This window comes from Paramisgurnus dabryanus, chromosome 3, assembly GCF_030506205.2.
Source record: "Paramisgurnus dabryanus chromosome 3, PD_genome_1.1, whole genome shotgun sequence".
Classification (NCBI taxonomy): domain Eukaryota; kingdom Metazoa; phylum Chordata; class Actinopteri; order Cypriniformes; family Cobitidae; genus Paramisgurnus; species Paramisgurnus dabryanus.
This window is the reverse complement of record NC_133339.1, coordinates 49,886,245-49,905,362: the sequence shown is the minus strand read 5'-3', so window position 1 is coordinate 49,905,362 and position 19,118 is coordinate 49,886,245. Positions and strand designations below refer to the sequence as shown.

Genomic DNA, 19,118 nt, shown 5'->3' with positions numbered 1-19,118 from the left:
TTAAGTCTAGATTTAAAGGTATCTACTGTATCTGATTCTTGGATATCAGTTGGTAAATCATTCCAAAGCTTGGGGGCTAAGTAGGAAAAGGATCTGCCACCTTTAGACACTTTTGATATTTTAGGGATAATTAAGAGACCAGAATCTTGCGACCACAGTGCACGTGATGGATGTATTCTGATAGTAATTCTCTAAGATATGAGGGTGCTAGGCCATTTAAGGCTTTGTAGGTGATTAGTAATATTTTAAATTGTATGCGATATTTAACTGGTAGCCAGTGTAAAGATGCCAGAATTGGACTTATGTGGTCATACTACCAGGGAGTGATATGACTCCTCATCATTTACATAAAGTGATAGCAATTGGTTAGATACGATCTGACCACTTATGCCAACATAGTTTTCTAACCTATTGAGTAAGATTGTGTGATCTATTGTGTCAAAGGCTCCACTAAGGTCTAATAATATAAGGAGTGAGATTTCACCACGATCGCATGTTAATAGTAGGTCATTTGTCATTCTAAGCAGTGCTGTCTCTGTGCTATGGAGGTGGGCCTGAATCCTGATTGGAACTTTTCATACGTACTATTATTTGCTAAGAATGTGCGTAGCTGGCTTGTCACTACTTTTTCTAATATTTTAGAAAGAAAAGGGAGATTTGAGATTGGTCTATTAAGATCACCCTGGTCAAGGTGTGGTTTTTTAATGAGCGGTCTAATAACTGCTAGTTTGAAAGCTGTTGGAACGTAGCCTAATTCTAGTGATGAGTTAAAGATATTTAGTACTGAGTTTGATACTCTAGGGGAAAACCTCTTTGAGTAATTTTGTGGGAACGGGGTCTAATATAAAGGACGATGATTTGGATGACGTTACTAATTTAGAGAGCTCTTCTTTTGTAGTAGCTTTAAATGACTCAAGATGTTCGTATGGTAATCTAGTGTTAAGTGTACTATTGGGTAGAGTGGTGGCTGCTTGCGTAGCTACAATGTTTTCCCTAATATATATAATATTAATCTTAATGATATTTTAAATATTGTGGGTTTCAATAGATATTAGCACCTGACATTTAAAAACTTAAATATTTTTTTAAATTTGCATTTTGGGATGTGCAGTTTCAACCAATTCTGCAGAAAGGGACATATACATTCACCTAAAGGATTATTAACAACATCCCACACCATTACACCGCCACCAACAGCCTGAACCGTTGATACAAGGCAGGATGGATCCATGCTTCATGTTGTTGACGCCAAATTCTGACTCTATTGAATGTCGCAGCAGAAATCAAGACTCATCAGACCAGGCAAGTTTTTCCAATCTTCTATTGTCCAATTTTGGTGAGCCTGTGCGACATGTAGCCTTAGTTTTCTGTTCTTAGCTCTCAGGAGTGGCACCCGGTGTGGTCTTCTTCTGCTGTAGCCCATCCGCCTCAAGGTTGGAAGTGTTGTGCGTTCAGAGATGCTCTTCTGTATATCTCGGTTGTAACGAGTGGTTATTTGAGTTACTGTTGCCTTTCTATCAGCTCAAACCAGGCTGGCCATTCTTCTCTGACCTTTGGCATCAACAAGGCATTTGCGCCCACAGAAGTCATAAGCTAGTGTTCTCAGTGCACCATGCCTATGTGCAAGAAGCCCAAACCTATAGTTGTCATTTGTGTGGCATGTATACACTGAGATGGCAATTTGATCTGTTAATCAACCTCAGTACTGATAAAAACTACCAAATGTTTCCAGAAATTTCATGATTTTAACTCTTTAATTGGCAAGCTCATAAGTGATGCCATATTTCTCCTAGGGGTTTTTTCCAACCCTGGGGAGTCAGCCAACATTGGCTTAACTTAGCACCCTCTTCTATACGTTAAATTATTAATAGAGGGTATGCATATGACTTTACCTTTGGCGAAAGTGCCTGCGGTTACGCCCACTGAGTGGCAAAAGACAGAGCATTAGCATTTAAGTATAGAGTGAAATCAGCGAAAACACAGGGAAAACGCGTCTAAATGAGAAACTGCTGTAGTGCGATAGACTGTACTAACAGATTAACAAGAATTCGGACCTATAATTTTACAGACTGCCAAGAAACACAGAAAGGAGAAGTAAATAGATTGTTCATGCCAACGTCCACAGACAACAGGTGGGTTGACAAGTTGCTAGGGTCACTATCAAGCAGAGGTTTAACTTTCTACTTATTATTATATTTAAACTTATTTTTTCAAGTATTTGTATTTTATCTTTGTTTTCTTTGGAAAACATACATTCCAAAGCATATTATCATAATTTTTATTCTATTACAATACAAGTTTTTGTTTTACATTTAATATGTAAGGACATTAACATACTTCAAGTAAAAGTACACAATTTTGAAATTTTTAATAGTTATTAAATAAATTGTAATATGCAAAATTAAAAAGAATATACAGTTTGAGTTTGATTAAAAATGAGTTTTTTACCATTTGGATTCATAACGTTAAAATGACTCCAGTCAGCATAACGTAAATGAGTCACGTTCAGTACTTTGTTGCATATTCTTTGCATGTAAAGTGTGTGGCTCACTTCAGTAGGTTCTTGTGATGTTCAGGCTTGTCCTGTGAATTTCATCATCAGCACATATAAATCATGCTTACATAGGTTCTGATCTGGCTACTGATGTGGCTGGACAAATGTTTTAAGCTTCATAAGGCTTGTAGCTATTTGGAGATACCAACATATTCATATGATTTGTCAATGTTATTTATGTTCTTTTATGTCTGTTTAAGTCTTGTTTAGTGTCATATGCTATACAATGGTGCCTTGTTTCTTGGTTTTTGTTCTGTTTATCACATTTATTCTTGGACATAATTTTCACACTATATTATTAAAGTGTGAAAATTATGTGTGTTGTTGTAATGTAATGTAGTGTTAATATTGTGAATTCACATTACAACAACACAACGGCAACCAATTCTTTTATAGATGCTGTCATTTAAAATGCTTTATATCAGAGGTCTGGTTATGATCCGTTGTTGACACTTCACCATTATACTGTAACCCTATAACCAGCAGATTGTTAAGTCTGTTGTGCGGGTATATGCAGTAGGTATGTCAGGATCTGTAGTTAGGTTTGATGTGTGTAAAGGCATTCAGGACATAGTCTGTCGTTCTCAAAGCCAAATTCCAGAGCTCCTGACACTGCCTTGAGAAACAAAAACAACATTCCACAAATAGCTGTGGCTGTACCAGCCCCTCTGTGATAAAACAACAAAAGAACAAATCCGAAATATAACACATGCTGACTTATAAGTAATTATAAAGTTTAGGGACATCATTGCAATTACTGACAGAACATATCTCCTACATTTCATTTGTAATTTTACACAGAAACTATTTACTTATTTACACAGATTTCTTGAACAGATCTGAGTTTGCTGTGATTCATAAGCTACTTTGACATTTACATAATATTTACATAAATATCAGATTTCTGGCCCACTCAGCCACAAGCATCTCATTTACATGTGGCATGAATTGCAGATTTTTTGTACTGCATCATAGTTGGGAAGTTCCAGTGATTGTAAGATCCAATAACAGATTTTTTATTTTCTTTCAATGTCTTCAAAGTAACTACAGCAAAGCTAAACAGTGGATACAGTATGAGAGATACAGCTGTGATGTGAATGTGTTGAACTGGACTCTGTAGTTCAACAAGATGTGTCCTCTTCCTTTAATGTTTTCTAAGAGTTTTGTTTATTAAAGCATTTGAGATAAAGAGTGCCCATTCTTCTTCTTTTGATTGGGTTGTAATTTAATACGCCTGCATGAGTGTGTCAACGAAACTAAAAGACTCATGGAGTCAAATGTATCTACTCTTAACACAAGCTAAATGTAGTGTTGTGTGTGTACTTCTTATACTTGAACAGACAAAACAACAGGCGGGGTGTGACTCCACCAAATTGCGTAATATCTATAATTAATATCAGTTAATTTCCTTAAATTATAGAAACAGTGTGTCAATCGGCTTTTCGTAATTTTTTTAGTGAAGTAGCCTAATCTACACAAATCTTCAAGGCACATATGAGATTAATGTTAAGTTTGTTTTATTATATCTGTAAATAGACACATGTGTTTTGCTAAATGCTACTCTTGGATATTTGTTTTGGTAGTGTGCTCTCTCTCTCTCTCCTCACACAGATAGTTTCTCTCTATAGACAGCTCAGGGTGTGGATGGTGAAACTCAACACTGTGGCTGTGTTCATAGACAGCATGTTTTGGCACTGAATGTTGGTTAATAAAGTTGCTATATGGAAATGAAGCATCTTAGACAACAAAAAAGGACCCGTCTGGTTTGTTAAATATATTAATAGTAGCCTAAATTTTTAAACGGTTAAACGTTATGGGTACACTTGTGCCGTAGCTGGCTTTTGTCAGACAGACAGTAGTGGTGAGACACGGTCCGTGGGCGTAGCGGGGCGGGGCAAGCGTCATGACGCAATGCGTTTGTTCCGGATTTGCCCGTTACGGTTAAAGACACGCCCCTTAATGACGATGATGAGCAACTGCGATTCTTCCGCTCGGGACTGTTACGTAAATGACCAGTTTATGTTTTCAGAATTCATGTTCTAACTAAGTTAATGTTGAGTTAAAGTTGAGTTATTGTTGAGTTAAAATTGAGGTATAGTTGAGGTAAGGTTAAATTAATCGCTCCGTATTGTTGGATTATTTACACTAGAAGAGAGATGGTGCTGAAATCTGAAGACGGTGTCGGTGAGTGTCGAGATTCGTCACGCGAGTTATAATACTGTAGCTCTTCTGCTTTTAAATGATTATATTCTGGATTGTATCCACAGTATTAAAAGTAAATATGTAGTTACAGTAGATTTTAGTTTACAATCGTTTAAAGACCCAAACAACAATATTTTTTTATATGTTTTTTTTGTGTAGGCCTATTTAAACTTGGTGTTGTAAAGTCATTTGCCGTCATGTATTGACAAAAAGTTAAACAGCGTTGTGTCAAAATATAAAGTTTACTTATGAAACCGAATACTTATGCTGAATCCTTTCATACGTATGTTTTTGTTAGTTGGTGTTGTTATTGTTGTATGCATTCTGTATATGATTCATTATGCTTCAAAGCTGCTTTTGCGGATGGATAAATGTAATATTTAATTCACGAATGGTTAGGCTTCTCGGTTTATATGTAAGTTAACTTTGTCTTGGTGATTTTTTTAAGAATTGTTTTTGTGTTTAATACAATGCACTGCATATTAATGTGCAATAATATACTTGTAGGAGAATTTCTCTCACAATGTTTACTTGTCTGTGATTTCATTGTAAAAAAAATCCTGTAGCTCACTTGCTGTGTAGAGCATTGTGTTAGCAACACAATGGTCATGGGTTTGAGCCCAGGAAAACCCTTTTTCTTTTCCTCACCATCTATCTGTTCTGACATGATCTGAACTTCTATCTTTACTAGACTCTTTCTCCCTCTTGTGTTTTTAGCGTCTGTATTTCCAGGCAGGATTGAACAGGCCTCATCTTGTCTCGCGCTTTGTGTTTTTTCAAAAGCAAAAAACACAGACTTTTACTAATATTAAGCTTTATTGCTTCAATTAATATATAGTATATAATGAATTATTGAAATGAACTGTATTATCTATATTATCTGCAAAGTCACAAAGATCAAAGTCTTGTGATATCTTGTGAGATCTTCTCTTAAACAGAAAACACTTTTTAATAGCAATCAGCTAATTTGGACTTTATAATATATTCAGTTTTTTATGATCTCACAGTGACAATCATTTAAATAATTCCTGCCCAAGGCATACACAGAAAAAGGGGGCGAGCTGCTTTAGTAATGTGTTGTTGACATGTTGTAGTGACGCTGTTTATTTCACACTGATTCTAAACCAATTTTATAATATATAATATTTAGCTGCAGACTTATTTATTTCACTTTCATAAGACTCTGTTCACCGTTTGTAGTTCTGTTGATAAAGATTCATCTTCACCAGCTGTATAATGAGATAACTATCAGTGTCTTTTATTATGTAGTGATCACCATTATGCCCTAATAATTCCTGCTTTATCAAAGCTATTCTCTGTAATACACAGATATTGGGTGTATGTGAACCTTGTTTTTAACTTTGCTTGTGACATATGTAAGAGGATTACAAAATATATATCTGTGAAACATCCTGTTCAAGTTGTGCGTGTAAAGGTGGATCTGTTTGATTGTTTGTATTGGTGCATAAGAAGACCACTTTAACAGCAGCTTTAATTAACATGATTCCTGTATGCATTGAAAGGTCCAATGAAGTGCCTTGAAACACGCAACATTATTTGATGTGGTGACATAATTTCATCTGAAACAGAAAGTCAGGGCAGGACATATCGAGTAGCCCAATAACCAATAGCATTTTATTGACAGCACAACCCGGCAAAGCCACATGACATTATTAATATGATTTTGCTTATTTTTGTTATAAAAGCTCTGTGCAGAATTAGCCTGGCTCCGCCCTCCTACGTGCTTCCGCTTACTTTTCATTTCGCTTCAGCAGTACGTCTGGGATTGCTCTATAGAGTTTCGTTTTCTCCTGCAAAAATCTGCAGGACCAATCAGCGAACAGATGGGGGTGGCTAAGAACGATGACGTTGAGGTCGTGCGTCAGTTTGAGTTGTAGTTCAGTAATGACAGCGGAGAAAGACGTGAGAAAAGCTATTCGGTCCGTTGTTGCAAAACTGCGAATATACAGAAGTTAATGCCGGAGCAAGAACCAGATTTGCTAAGTTTTGTTTGACTGATTATTCTGACTTGTTGTTTACGGACGGTTTCGGTGCATAATATACGTCACGACCACACGTTAGCGATTGGCTTTGGCAGATCCTGAGTGACTCTGGGCAGATCCAATAGTTTTAAACTTCAACAATGGACCCTCCTTAACGGAAGTAACGATTGAGCGTGGCCAGACTCTCTGTACAAATGAAATGAATGTACGAGAGTCTGGTTGGACCAGGCTAGTGCAGAATAGGGCTGGACCAGAATATTTGAATATTCGAATATCCGTTCCGTGGGTTGACATTCGATTTTCAGTTTTAAGATTCGAATATATATATAAATATTTTTTACAGCGTTAATGCAGAGCTTTTGCCAAGCAGGAAGTGCGCTTCACGCTCCCGCTCTATAGGTGGCGCAGAGAGACCAACATCCATAGCCAACAGCCACCAGTGGAAGAGATTGCCTCGAACGTAAAGCCCGCTTCCTGCTTTGTCATTCACGCTAATAGTGTTGTAAATAACGTGCAGTTTCTTGCAAAAACTGATTGATTTGCTTCACAAGACGTCAATATGTCACTAGGGCTGCACGATTCAAGCTAAAATGTGAATCCCGATTTTTTCCATGGGAATTGAGATCCCGATTCTCTCACCCGATTCTCTTTATTTTAACAAAAACATTTATTATGCACTTAACTAAAAAATGTGCTACAGGACTTTCAGTTATAATAACGTTTCTTAAAAGTCTCTTTTTCTTATTTTAGACCCCTTAAAACTTAGAATAATTTAAAATTTGTTAGCTGTTAAATTGCACCTGTGCTTTTTGTACTATCAAACTGGCCAACCTTAAAACTTTAAAAACATCAACGTTAAACCTTTAAAAGACTAAAAGATCAACATTTTGAGGCATCAGAGAGAAACGCAGACATGTTACAATGTTCCCCTCGTGCGAAAAACCCTTTCTAATGGGGAACGCAAAGAGGCCGTTTCTCAATGTGAAGGCTGCAGCCTCTCTGGAGGTCGCATTTCTAAACTGCGCATCATAAAGACTGTCTAATTTCAGAATATTAACAATTAACGTTATAAAGATGACTATATTTTTAGTTAATAATAAATTGTTGAAGTATGTTAATGACTTGCGAATGTAATGCTCCGTTAACTCAAATGAACCAGGCTTGATGACGTATACAGCCTGCATGCGACCTCCTGAGGTTGCAGCCTTCCGATTTAGAAACGTCCGGAGCCTGAGGTAAATAATTTCCTTTCCTTTTTTCGAAACCAATGTTGTTGCATCTTCACTTTCTCCGTCGCCACCAGGATTTTCCACAGTGACACTCGTTTATCCTCTCTTTTTTGTGAAAATTGCCGCTCCACATCCACTAAGTAAACGACTGTGTTTAGGTCTGCCGCCTTGTTATACGTCACGCGAGTGACAGCGGAACGCCGCAAATGAGATGAGAGAGAGGAGAGAAACGATCGGGTCTGATTGGTGAATGAATAGGGTTTGGTTTTACCCTGTATGAGTGTGTGTTAGCAAGTTTGACTGATGTTCTTGGGTTGTTGTAATGTAAATACGTGAACACTTGAACGCAGAAACTGAATACAGGGAAATACTGTAAATGCAAGTGAATCGCCGTCATTTAAAATGAAGATCGCCTATATGTATGAATCGAGATCGTGATTCTTTTTCGATTAATCGTGCAGCCCTATATGTCACACGGAGTTATGGAAGATTACTTTTGTATTGGATATATATGCTTTAGCTCTTAAAGTGTGCGGATCGGTTGACTTGCATGAAGGAGCACTGGGGTTTCTGCAAAATATCTTCTTTATTGTTCTACTGATGAAAAAACATATTGGGTGATGTAAGTGTTAGTAAATAAACTTGATTTTGAAAGTATGCTACCGTTTTATTACAGTTTGTTGAACTCTGTTAATTTATTTTCGTTTTATTTAAATAGCCTACCCTTTACGTTGTCAGTAATTACTGTGCTGCTAATTTCTGATACGGGAATGTTTGTTTGTTAAAAAATGTTAGGCTACCTTATTACAAGTATTGCTCTTGTGTTTTGTTTCACTAATGCTGTTCTCGCAGGACGCGTGACAGGCACGCCGCTTCCGGCTTGCGCTGTTCTGTAGTATTTTTTTAAAAGTTAATTAATTCTAAACGTGTCACGTGTCCATATTGCACGAAAAAAGCCATTACACTCCCTTGGGTCCGCAGCAACACATCTGCCGCATAAAAGTTAATTAATTCTAAACGTGTCACGTGTCCATATTGTACGAAAAAAGCCATTACACTCCCTTGGGTCCGCAGCAACACATCTGCCACATAATAAAAGTGTAGACAGACAGACACAGACGCATACACACACAGAGATTCCTGGCTTTATTAAAGAGAAAAATATGTTCAGCCCCTCCTTCCGAAGCTTCGAATATTCGATTTAATATCTACTAGAGCTTCGAAGCTTAAAAAATGGTATTCGGAACAGCCCTAGTGCAGAAATAGGGAAAAGTGAGCTGTTTTTTTATTGCAATTTTATTTATAGACTGTTTCATCGGACGCACGTGCGGTGACGCGATTATGCGTCTGGTCCGAACTTTACTTCTGGTTTCTGTTTATTTAATGGTCTGACTAGTTGCTAAACTGAACTCTTGAAGAAATACCTTGTCAACAATAACACATGTTTTGGTTTCCTAGGTAATCAACATGTTGTTATTAGGGATGCACCGAATATTCGGCCACCGAAAATTTTTTATCACCGAAACAATACGGCCGAAATGTTGTGATGACGCAAACAGAAACCGCGCCCTGCACGTGCTTGTCTGAAGCAACATGTATGCGGCGTGGATGTATTTAACCGCAAAAAGGCGCTAAAGTACGTACAGAGGCACATGCAGTTGTGTCCGGTCCAGACGTGATCATCACAGTGAGTACGCCCTTCAAAGATCAGAAGTCTTGATGTGTAAACTTTAGAGAGAGTCGCGCAAATGTGTCTCATACTGTATAGTCCATTAACATACATGTGCAGAATAAAGCAATGAAAAACAACGTAACGTTTTTATGCTGCGCTGTTTGGGATTCGCCTTCGTTCTCTGTGTGCGCGCGCGTTTAACAGTGCCCTTAATAGTGCACACACTAGTGAGACGCAAACAAGTGAACGTAAAATCTTTCTGTTATTGACAGGGCACATATAAACAAAATTATCTCCAAAGTATTCTTTTTCTAATAAAAACATTTGTTTATGTCTTAAGTGTATGTATAGATTACAGTCATAAACCAGTCTCTGCTTATTTAAAGAGACACCTCAATTACTTAAGTCTAACAAAGAGACAAATAGCTCTAAAAATAATAATATATTTAATTTATACAAGACAGTGTTATGACTCATTTAATTCGATTTCTGTACCTAATAGTAATGTTAGCCCTTATTAATGTGCAGCTTTGTTCTTTTTTTATAAATGTTTGTAATTTCTTTATTTGTTATTAGATTTTCCCCACCCCCTTTTTGCTGATCTGAAAAATAATCCGATCCGTGCCTCAAAAACTGTAATGTGATCTGAACCGTGAGTTCTGTGATCTGTCACACACCCCTAGTAAAGGTAGTACACAGTGATAGCCATAAATGCATTTGTACTAATAATTGGCATAATAATTTATTTCGGTGTTTCGGTTTCGGTTTTTCAGCCTTGGTTTCCTCGTTTTCGGTTTCGGCCAAGAATTTTCATTTCGGTGCATCCCTAGTTGTTATTTTGCTTTTATATAAATAAACTACTTTAAATGCGCGCCAAATGCGGCCCTCCAATCATCTTTTTCTGGCCCGCCAGTTAATGCTGCAACTAACGACTAATTTTCTAACAATTATTCTAAACGACTAATTTAAATTTTTTTTTTAATTCAATTTTATTTATATAGCGCTTTTCACAATTGTAAATTGTTTCAAAGCAGCTTTACATGAGATGATGTAGGAGAAAACACAGAAAATCAATAGATAATATAGCTGCAAGCAGCAATGGCGGGCCCTCGCACGTTTTTTTACCGCTACACGGTGCGTCCGAGAAAACGATGCACGGTGGGCAAGGGCATCAAGTGGGTAAATATCAGTGGGCTATTTAATGTTGATATGTAGCCATTTGGGGACTGTAAGGTAAAAGAAACCCCACATTTTAGAAAAACGGGAGCGCTAGTGAGCGACTTAAGAGACACGCCTATATCTGACCTTTTAGTGCACACTTAAAAGCCGACATCTCTGATGTGTGTGCCAACTTTTAGGTTAATCTAAGCACGCCAAGAGCCCTAAATATGCCTGAAATAAAAGTAAGGTTTGGGGCGTTGCCATGGGAACAGCGTTTGAGATATCAAAAATCCCTTCGCAATTTTTCATCTACAATGTTTTGGCATCATGTTGACCACTTCTGGAGTCAATCGCATGAATATCCTAGAAGGAGTATTTAAAAGAACATCGGCGTCAACTGAAAGGCTTAAATATGCCTTTAAAATAAAAGTAAAGTTTGACGCGTTGCCATGGGAACAGCGTTTGAGATGTCCAAAATTCCTTCGCAATTTAGCGTCTACAATGTCTCAGCATCATGTTGACCACTTCTGGTGTGAATCACATTATTTCCCTAGAAGGAGTATTTAAAAGAACATTGCATGCAACTGTCAGGATTAAATAAGCCTTTAAAATGAAAGTAAAATTTGACGCGTTGCCATGGCAACAGCATTCGAGATATCAAAAATCCCTTCGCAATTAATCATCTGCAATGTCTCAGCATCATGTTGACCACTTCTGGTGTCAATCGCATGAATATCCTAGAAGGAGTATTTAAAAGAACATCGGATGGAACTGTCAAAAAAATCCACCTTTGTGACTGACAGACTTCCTGGCGCCTGGTGGTGGCGCTATACCCGAGACTCACAATAGGCACATTGTTGCGATCGGAATCTTCAGGCGAACAAACACCCCGCTTGGCATCACAATAAGAATTTTTTTGCCTTAGATATTAGACACTTCCTGTTTCTCTGAATTCGCCACAACTTTGTCGACTCACCACAGCAGCACCGTTCGAGATATCAAAAATCCCTTCGCAATTTAGCAAGTACAATGTCTCGACATCACGTTCACCACGTTTGGTGTCAATCCCATGAATCCTCTAGGACAGTGGTTCTTAACGTTATTCCTGGAGGCCCACTGCCCTGCACATTTTGTGTGTCTCTTTTATCTGACAGACTCAGTTCAGTTCATGAAGATCCCTTCTAATGAGCTGATGATTTGAATCAGGTGTGTTAAATAAGGGAGACATACAAAATGTGCAGGGCAGTGGGCCTCCAGGAATAACGTTAAGAACCACTGCTCTAGGAGGAGTATTTAAAAGTTCACCACATGCATTTTTGAAACAATACAAAATAGCCGACTTCCTGTTGGGCGGAGCTAAAATGTTTGAGTGTGAAAGTTGTTTGGGTCGATGAGATCTATATGCGTACCAACTCTCGTACATGTGCGTACATGTTTGCTCGATCCGTGCCCCAATGTTTGTTTTTGCATTACAGGGGGCGCTACAGAGCTCCCTTGCCACGCCCGAGTTCCAGCCTTTGCCGGGTCCTAATGGCCGACGACTCTGACATCTCTGCCAATTTTCAAGAGTTTTTGAGTATGTTAAGGCCCCCAAATTGCCCCGTAACGTAAAAAAAAAATAATTAAAAAAAAAAAAATATATAGCTGCAAGCAGCAATGGCGAGCCCTCGCACGTTTTTTTACCGCTACACGGTGCGTCCGAGAAAACGATGCACGGTGGGCAAGGGCATCAAGTGGGTAAATATCAGTGGGCTATTTAATGTTGTTACTGAGCCATTTGGGGACTGTAGCTAAAAGAAACCCCACATTTTAGACAAACGGGGGCGCTAGTGAGCCACTAAAGAGACACGCCTATGTCTGACCTATTTGTCCACTCGGAACAGCCGACAACTCTGATGTTTGTGCCGACTTTTAGGTTAATCTAAGCACGCCAAGAGTCCTAAATATGCCTGAAATAAATGTAAAGTTTGGGGCGTTGCCATGGGAACAGCGTTCGAGATATCAAAAATCCCTTCGCAATTTATCATCTACTATGTCTCGGCATCATGTTGACCGCTTTTGGTGTCAATCTCATTAATATTCTAGAAGGAGTATTTAAAAGAACATCGGCGTCAACTGAAAGGCTTAAATAAGCCTTTAAAATGAAAGTAAAGTTTGGCGCGTTGCCATGGGAACAGCGTTCGAGATATCAAAAATCCCTTCGCAATTTATCATCTACAATGTCTCAGCATTATGTTGACCACTTCTGGAGTCAATCACATTATATCCCTAGAAGGAGTATTTAAAAGAACATCGCATGCAACTGTCAGGCTTAATTAAACCTTTAAAATGAAAGTAAATTTGACGCGTTGTCATGGGAACAGCGTTCGAGATATCAAAAATTCCTTCGCAATTTATCATCTACAATGTCTCGACATCATGTTGACCACTTCTGGTGTCAATCTCATGAATATTCTAGAAGGAGTATTTAAAAGAACATCGGCATCAACTTAAAGGCTTAAATAAGCCTTTAAAATGAAAGTAAAGTTTGACGCGTTGCCATGGGAACAGCGTTTGAGATATCAAAAATCCCTTCGCAATTTATCATCTACAATGTCTCGGCATCATGTTGACCACTTCTGGTGTCAATCTCATGAATATTCTAGAAGGAGTATTTAAAAGAACATTGGCGTCAACTGAAAGGCTTAAATATGCCTTTAAAATGAAAGTAAAGTTTGATGCGTTGCCATGGGAACAGCGTTCGAGATATCAAAAATCCCTTCTCAATTTATCATCTACAATGTCTTGGCATCATGTTGACCACTTCTGGTGTCAATCTCATGAAAATCCTAGAAGGAGTATTTAAAAGTTTCCTGCATGCAACAGAAAGGCTTAAATATGCCTTTAAAATTAAAGTAAAGTTTGACGCGTTGCCATGGAACAGCGTTTGAGATATCAAAAATCCCTTCGCAATTTATCATCTACAATGTCTCGCCATCATGTTGACCACTTTTAATGTCAATCGCATAAACATTCTAGGAGGAGTATTTAAAAGAACATTGCATGGAACTGTAAATAAAAATCCACCTTTGTGACTGACAGACTTCCTGGCGCCTGGTGGTGGCGCTATACCCGAGACACACAATAGGCACATCGTTGCGATCGGAATCTTCAGGCGAACAAACACCCCGCATGGCATCACAATAAGAATTTTTTTGCCTTAGATATTAGACACTTCCTGTTTCTCTGAATTCGCCACAACTTTGTCGACTCGCCACGGCAGCACCGTTCAAGATATCAAAAATCCCTTCGCAATTTAGCAAGTACAATGTCTCGACATCACGTTCACCACGTTTGGTGTCAATCCCATGAATCCTCTAGGAGGAGTATTTAAAAGTTCACCACATGCATTTTTGAAACAATACAAAATAGCCGACTTCCTGTTGGGCGGAGCTAAAATGTTTGAGTGCTAAAGTTGTTTGGGTCGATGAGATCTATATGCGTACCAACTCTCGTACATGTGCGTACATGTTTGCTCGATCTGTGCCCCAATGTTTGTTTTTGCATTACAGGGGGCGCTACAGAGCTCCCTTGCCACGCCCATATTCCAGCCTTTGCATGAGCCTAGTGGCACGTGACTTTGACATCTGTGCCAAATGTCCGTTGTTTTCGAGCATGTTAAGGCACCCAAAGTGCACGCCAAGAGCTTAAATATGCCTGAAAATGAAAGTAAAGTTTGACGTGTTGCCATGGGAACAGCGTTTGAGATATCAAAAATCCCTTCGCAATTTATCATCTACAATGTCTCAGCATCGTGTTGACCGCTTTTGGTGTCAATCGCATGAAAATCCTAGGAGGAGTATTTCAAAGTTCACCATATGCAACGGTCAAGAAATCCACCTTTTGTGACTGCCACACTTCCTGGTGCCTGTTGGTGGCGCTATACCCGAGACTCAAAATAGGCACATCGATGCGATCGGAATCCTTGGCCGAACATACACACTGCGTTTCATCCCAATAAGACATTTTTTGCTTTAGATATTAGACACTTCATGTTTCATTGATTTCGCCATAAATTTGTCGCCTCATCATGGCAACACCGTTTGAGATATCAAAAATCCCATCGCAATTTAGCAAGTCCAATGTCTCAGCATCATGTTCACCACGTTTGGTGTCAATCGTATGAATTCCCTAGGAGAAGTATTTAAAAGTTCATGACTGACACACTTCCTGGCGCCTGGTGGTGGCGCTATACCCGGGAGTCACAATAGGCACATCGATGCGATCGGAATCTTCAGACGAACAAACACCCCGCATGGCATCACAATAAGACATTTTTTACCTTAGATATTAAACACTTCCTGTTTCTCTGATTTCGCCAAAACTTTGTCGCCTCGCCATGGCAGAACCGTTCGAGATGTCAAAAATCCCTTCGCAATTTAGCAAGTACAATGTCTCGACATCATGATCACCACGTTTGGTGTCATTCGCATGAATCCCCTAGGAGGAGTATTTAAAAGTTCACCGCATGCATTTTTTAAACAATCCAAAATAGCCGACTTCCTGTTGGGCGGAGCTTAAATGTTAGAGGGTGAAAGTTGTTCGGGTCGATGAGATCTATATGCGTACCAACTCCCGTACATGTGGGTACATGTTTGTCCGATCTGTGCACCAATGTTTTTTTTTGCATTACAGGGGGCGCTACAGAGCCCCTTTGCCACGCCCGTGTTCCAGCCTTTGCCCGTTCGCAATGACAGACGACTCTGACGTCTGTGCCAAATTTCAAGAGTTTTCGAGTATGTTAAGGCACCCAAAGTGCAAAAAAAAAAAAAAATAATAATAATAATAAATATAGCTGCAAGCAGCAATGGCGGGCCCTCGCACGTTTTTTTACCGCTACACGGTGCGTAGGAGAAAACGATGCACGGTGGGCAAGGGCCTCAAGTGGGTAAATATCAGTGGGCTATTTAATGTTGTTACTGAGCAATTTGGGGACTGTAGGTAAAAGAAACTCCACATTTTAGACAAACGGGGGCACTAGTGAGCCACTTAAGAGACACGCCTATGTCTGACCTGCTTGTGACCACTTAACAGCCAACAACTCTAATGTGTGTGCCACATTTAAAGTTCAACTAAGCACGCCAAGAGCCTTAAACATGCCTAAAATTAAAGTAAAGTTTGACGCGTTGCCATGGGAACAGAGTTCGAGATGTCAAAAATTCCTTCGCAATTTATCATCTACTATGCCTCAGCATCATGCTGACCACTTCTGGAGTCAATCGCATGAATATCCTAGAAGGAGTATTTAAAAGAACATCAGCGTCAACTGAAAGGCTTAAATATGCCTTTAAAATTAAAGTAAAGTTTGACACGTTGCCATGGGAACAGCGTTCAAGATATCAAAAATCCCTTTGCAATTTATCATCTACTATGTCTCGGCATTATGTTGACCACTTTTGGTGTCAATCGCATGAATAGTCTAGAAGGAGTATTTAAAAGAACATCGGCGTCAACTGAAACGCTTAAATATGCCTTTAAAATGAAAGTAAAGTGAGACGCGATGCCATGGGAACAGCGTTTGAGATATCAAAAATCTCTTTGCAATTTATCATCTACAATGTCTCAGCATTATGTTGACCACTTCTGGAGTCAATCACATTATTTCCTCAGGAGGAGTATTTAAAAGTTTACCGCATGCAGCTGTAAGGTTTAAATATGCCTTAAAAATGAAAGTAAAGTTTGACGTGTTGCCATGGGAACAGCGTTTGAGATATCAAAAATCTCTTCGCAATTTATCATCTACAATGTCTCAGCATTATGTTGACCACTTCTGGAGTCAATCACATTATTTCCTCAGGAGGAGAATTTAAAAGTTTACAGCATGCAGCTGTAAGGCTTAAATATGCCTTTAAAATGAAAGTAAAGTTTGACACGTTGCCATGGGAACAGCGTTCGAGATATCAAAAATCCCTTCGCAATTTATCATCTACAATGTCTCGCCATCATGTTGACCACTTCTGGTGTCAATCGCATGAATATCCTAGAAGGAGTATTTAAAGGATTATCGGCGTCAACTGAAAGGCTTAAAAATGCCTTTAAAATGAAAGTAAAGTTTGAAGCGTTGCCATGGGAACAGCGTTTGAGATATCAAAAATCCCTTCGCAATTTATCATCTACAATGTCTTGCCATCATGTTGACCACTTTTGGTGTTAATCGCATGAATATCCTAGAAGGAGTATTTAAAGGAACATCAGCGTCAACTGAAAGGCTTAAATATGCCTTTAAAATGAAAGTAAAGTTTGACGCGTTGCCATGGAAACAGCGTTTGAGATATCAAAAATCCCTTCGCAATTTATCATCTACAATCTCTCGGCTTCATGTTGACCACTTTTGGTGTCAATTGCATGATTTTTCTAGAAGGAGTATTTAAAAGAACATAGCATGGAACTGTCAAAAAAAAATCCAGCTTTGTGACTGACGCACTTCCTGGCGCCTGGTGGTGGAGCTATACCCGGGAGTCACAATAGGCACATCGATGCGATCGGAATCTTCAGACGAACAAACACCCCGCATGGCATCACAATAAGATAATTTTTGCCTTAGATATTAGACACTTCCTCTTTCTCTGAATTCGCCATAAATTCGTCACCTCGCCATGGCAGAACCATTCGAGATATCAAAAATCCCTTCGCAATTTAGCAAGTACAATGTCTCGGCATCATGATCACCACGTTTGGTGTCAATCCCATGAATCCACTAGGAGGAGTATTTAAAAGTTCAACGCATGCATTTTTTAAACAATCCAAAATAGCCGACTTCCTGTTGGGCGGAGCTTAAATGTTAGAGGGCGAAAGTTGTTCGGGTCGATGAGATCTATATGCGTACCAACTCTAGTACATGTGCGCACATTTTTGCCCGATCTGTGCATCAATGTTTTTTTTGGCATTACAGGGGGCGCTATAGAGCCCCCGTGCCACGCCCGTGTTCCAGCCTTTGGATTTCTGCGATGACGAGCGACTCTGACGTCTGTGCCAATTTTCAAGAGTTTTCGAGTATGTTAAGGCTCCCAAAAAGTCCAAAAGTGTTAAAAAAAAATAAAAAAAATAAATAATAATAATAAAAAATATAGCTGCAAGCAGCAATGGCGGGCCCTCGCACGTTTTTTAACCGCTACACGGTGCGTCCGAGAAAACGATGCACGGTGGGCAAGGGCATCAAGTGGGTAAATATCAGTGGGCTATTTAATGTTGATATTGACCCATTTGGGGACTGTAGGTAAAAGAAACCCCACATTTTAGAAAAACAGGAGCGCTAGTGAGCGACTTAAGAGACACGCCTATATCTGACCTTTTAGTACACACTTAAAAGCCGACAACTCTGATGTGTGTGCCAACTTTTAGGTTAATCTAAGCACGCCAAGAGCCCTAAATATGCCTTAAATAAAAGTAAGGTTTGGGGCGTTGCCATGGGAACAGCGTTTGAGATATCAAAAATCCCTTCGCAATTTTTCATCTACAATGTTTTGGCATCATGTTGACCACTTCTGGAGTCAATCGCATGAATATCCTAGAAGGAGTATTTAAAAGAACATCGGCGTCAACTGAAAGGCTTAAATATGCCTTTAAAATAAAAGTAAAGTTTGACGCGTTGCCATGGGAACAGCGTTTGAGATGTCCAAAATTCCTTCGCAATTTAGCGTCTACAATGTCTCAGCATCATGTGGACCACTTCTGGTGTGAATCACATAATTTCCCTAGAAGGAGTATTTAAAAGAAAATTGCATGCAACTGTCAGGCTAAAATAAGCCTTTAAAATGAAAGTAAAAAGTTTGACGCATTGCCATGGGAACAGCGTTCGAGATATCAAAAATCCCTTCGCAATTTATCATCTACAATGTCTCAGCATCCTGTTGACCACTTTTGGTGTCAACCGCATGAATATCCTAGAAGGAGTATTTAAAAGAACATCGGATGGAACTGTCAAAAAAATCCACCTTTGTGACTGACAAACTTCCTGGCGCCTCGTGGTGGCGCTATACCCGAGACTCACAATAGGCACATCGATGCGATCGGAATCTTCAGGCGAACAAACACCCCGCTTGGCATCGCAATAAGACATTTTTTGCCTTAGATATTAGACACTTTCTGTTTCTCTGATTTCGCCATAAATTTTTCGCCTCGCTATGGCAGAACCGTTCGAGATATCAAAAATCCCTTCGCAATTTAGCAAGTCCAATGTCTCGACATCATGTTCACCACGTTTGGTGTCAATCCCATGAATCCACTAGGAGGAGTATTTAAAAGTTCAACGCATTCAT

General features: G+C 39.1%; 1 protein-coding gene across 2 annotated transcripts in view; it reads left to right on the top strand.

The window, feature by feature from the left end:
* Positions 1 to 4,505: 4,505 nt before the first annotated feature.
* The window catches only part of cyth1a (cytohesin 1a), a 121,963-nt gene continuing 107,350 nt past the window's right edge, over positions 4,506 to 19,118 (top strand). Inside the window, exon 1 of one of the 2 annotated variants that reach the window (XM_065275153.2) lies at positions 4,506 to 4,738. In XM_065275153.2, the coding sequence (XP_065131225.1) occupies positions 4,711 to 4,738 (28 nt within the window). In that variant the 5' untranslated portion in view covers positions 4,506 to 4,710. The remainder of the gene's footprint in view (positions 4,739 to 19,118) is intronic. The other variant, XM_065275152.2, reaches the window with a different exon arrangement.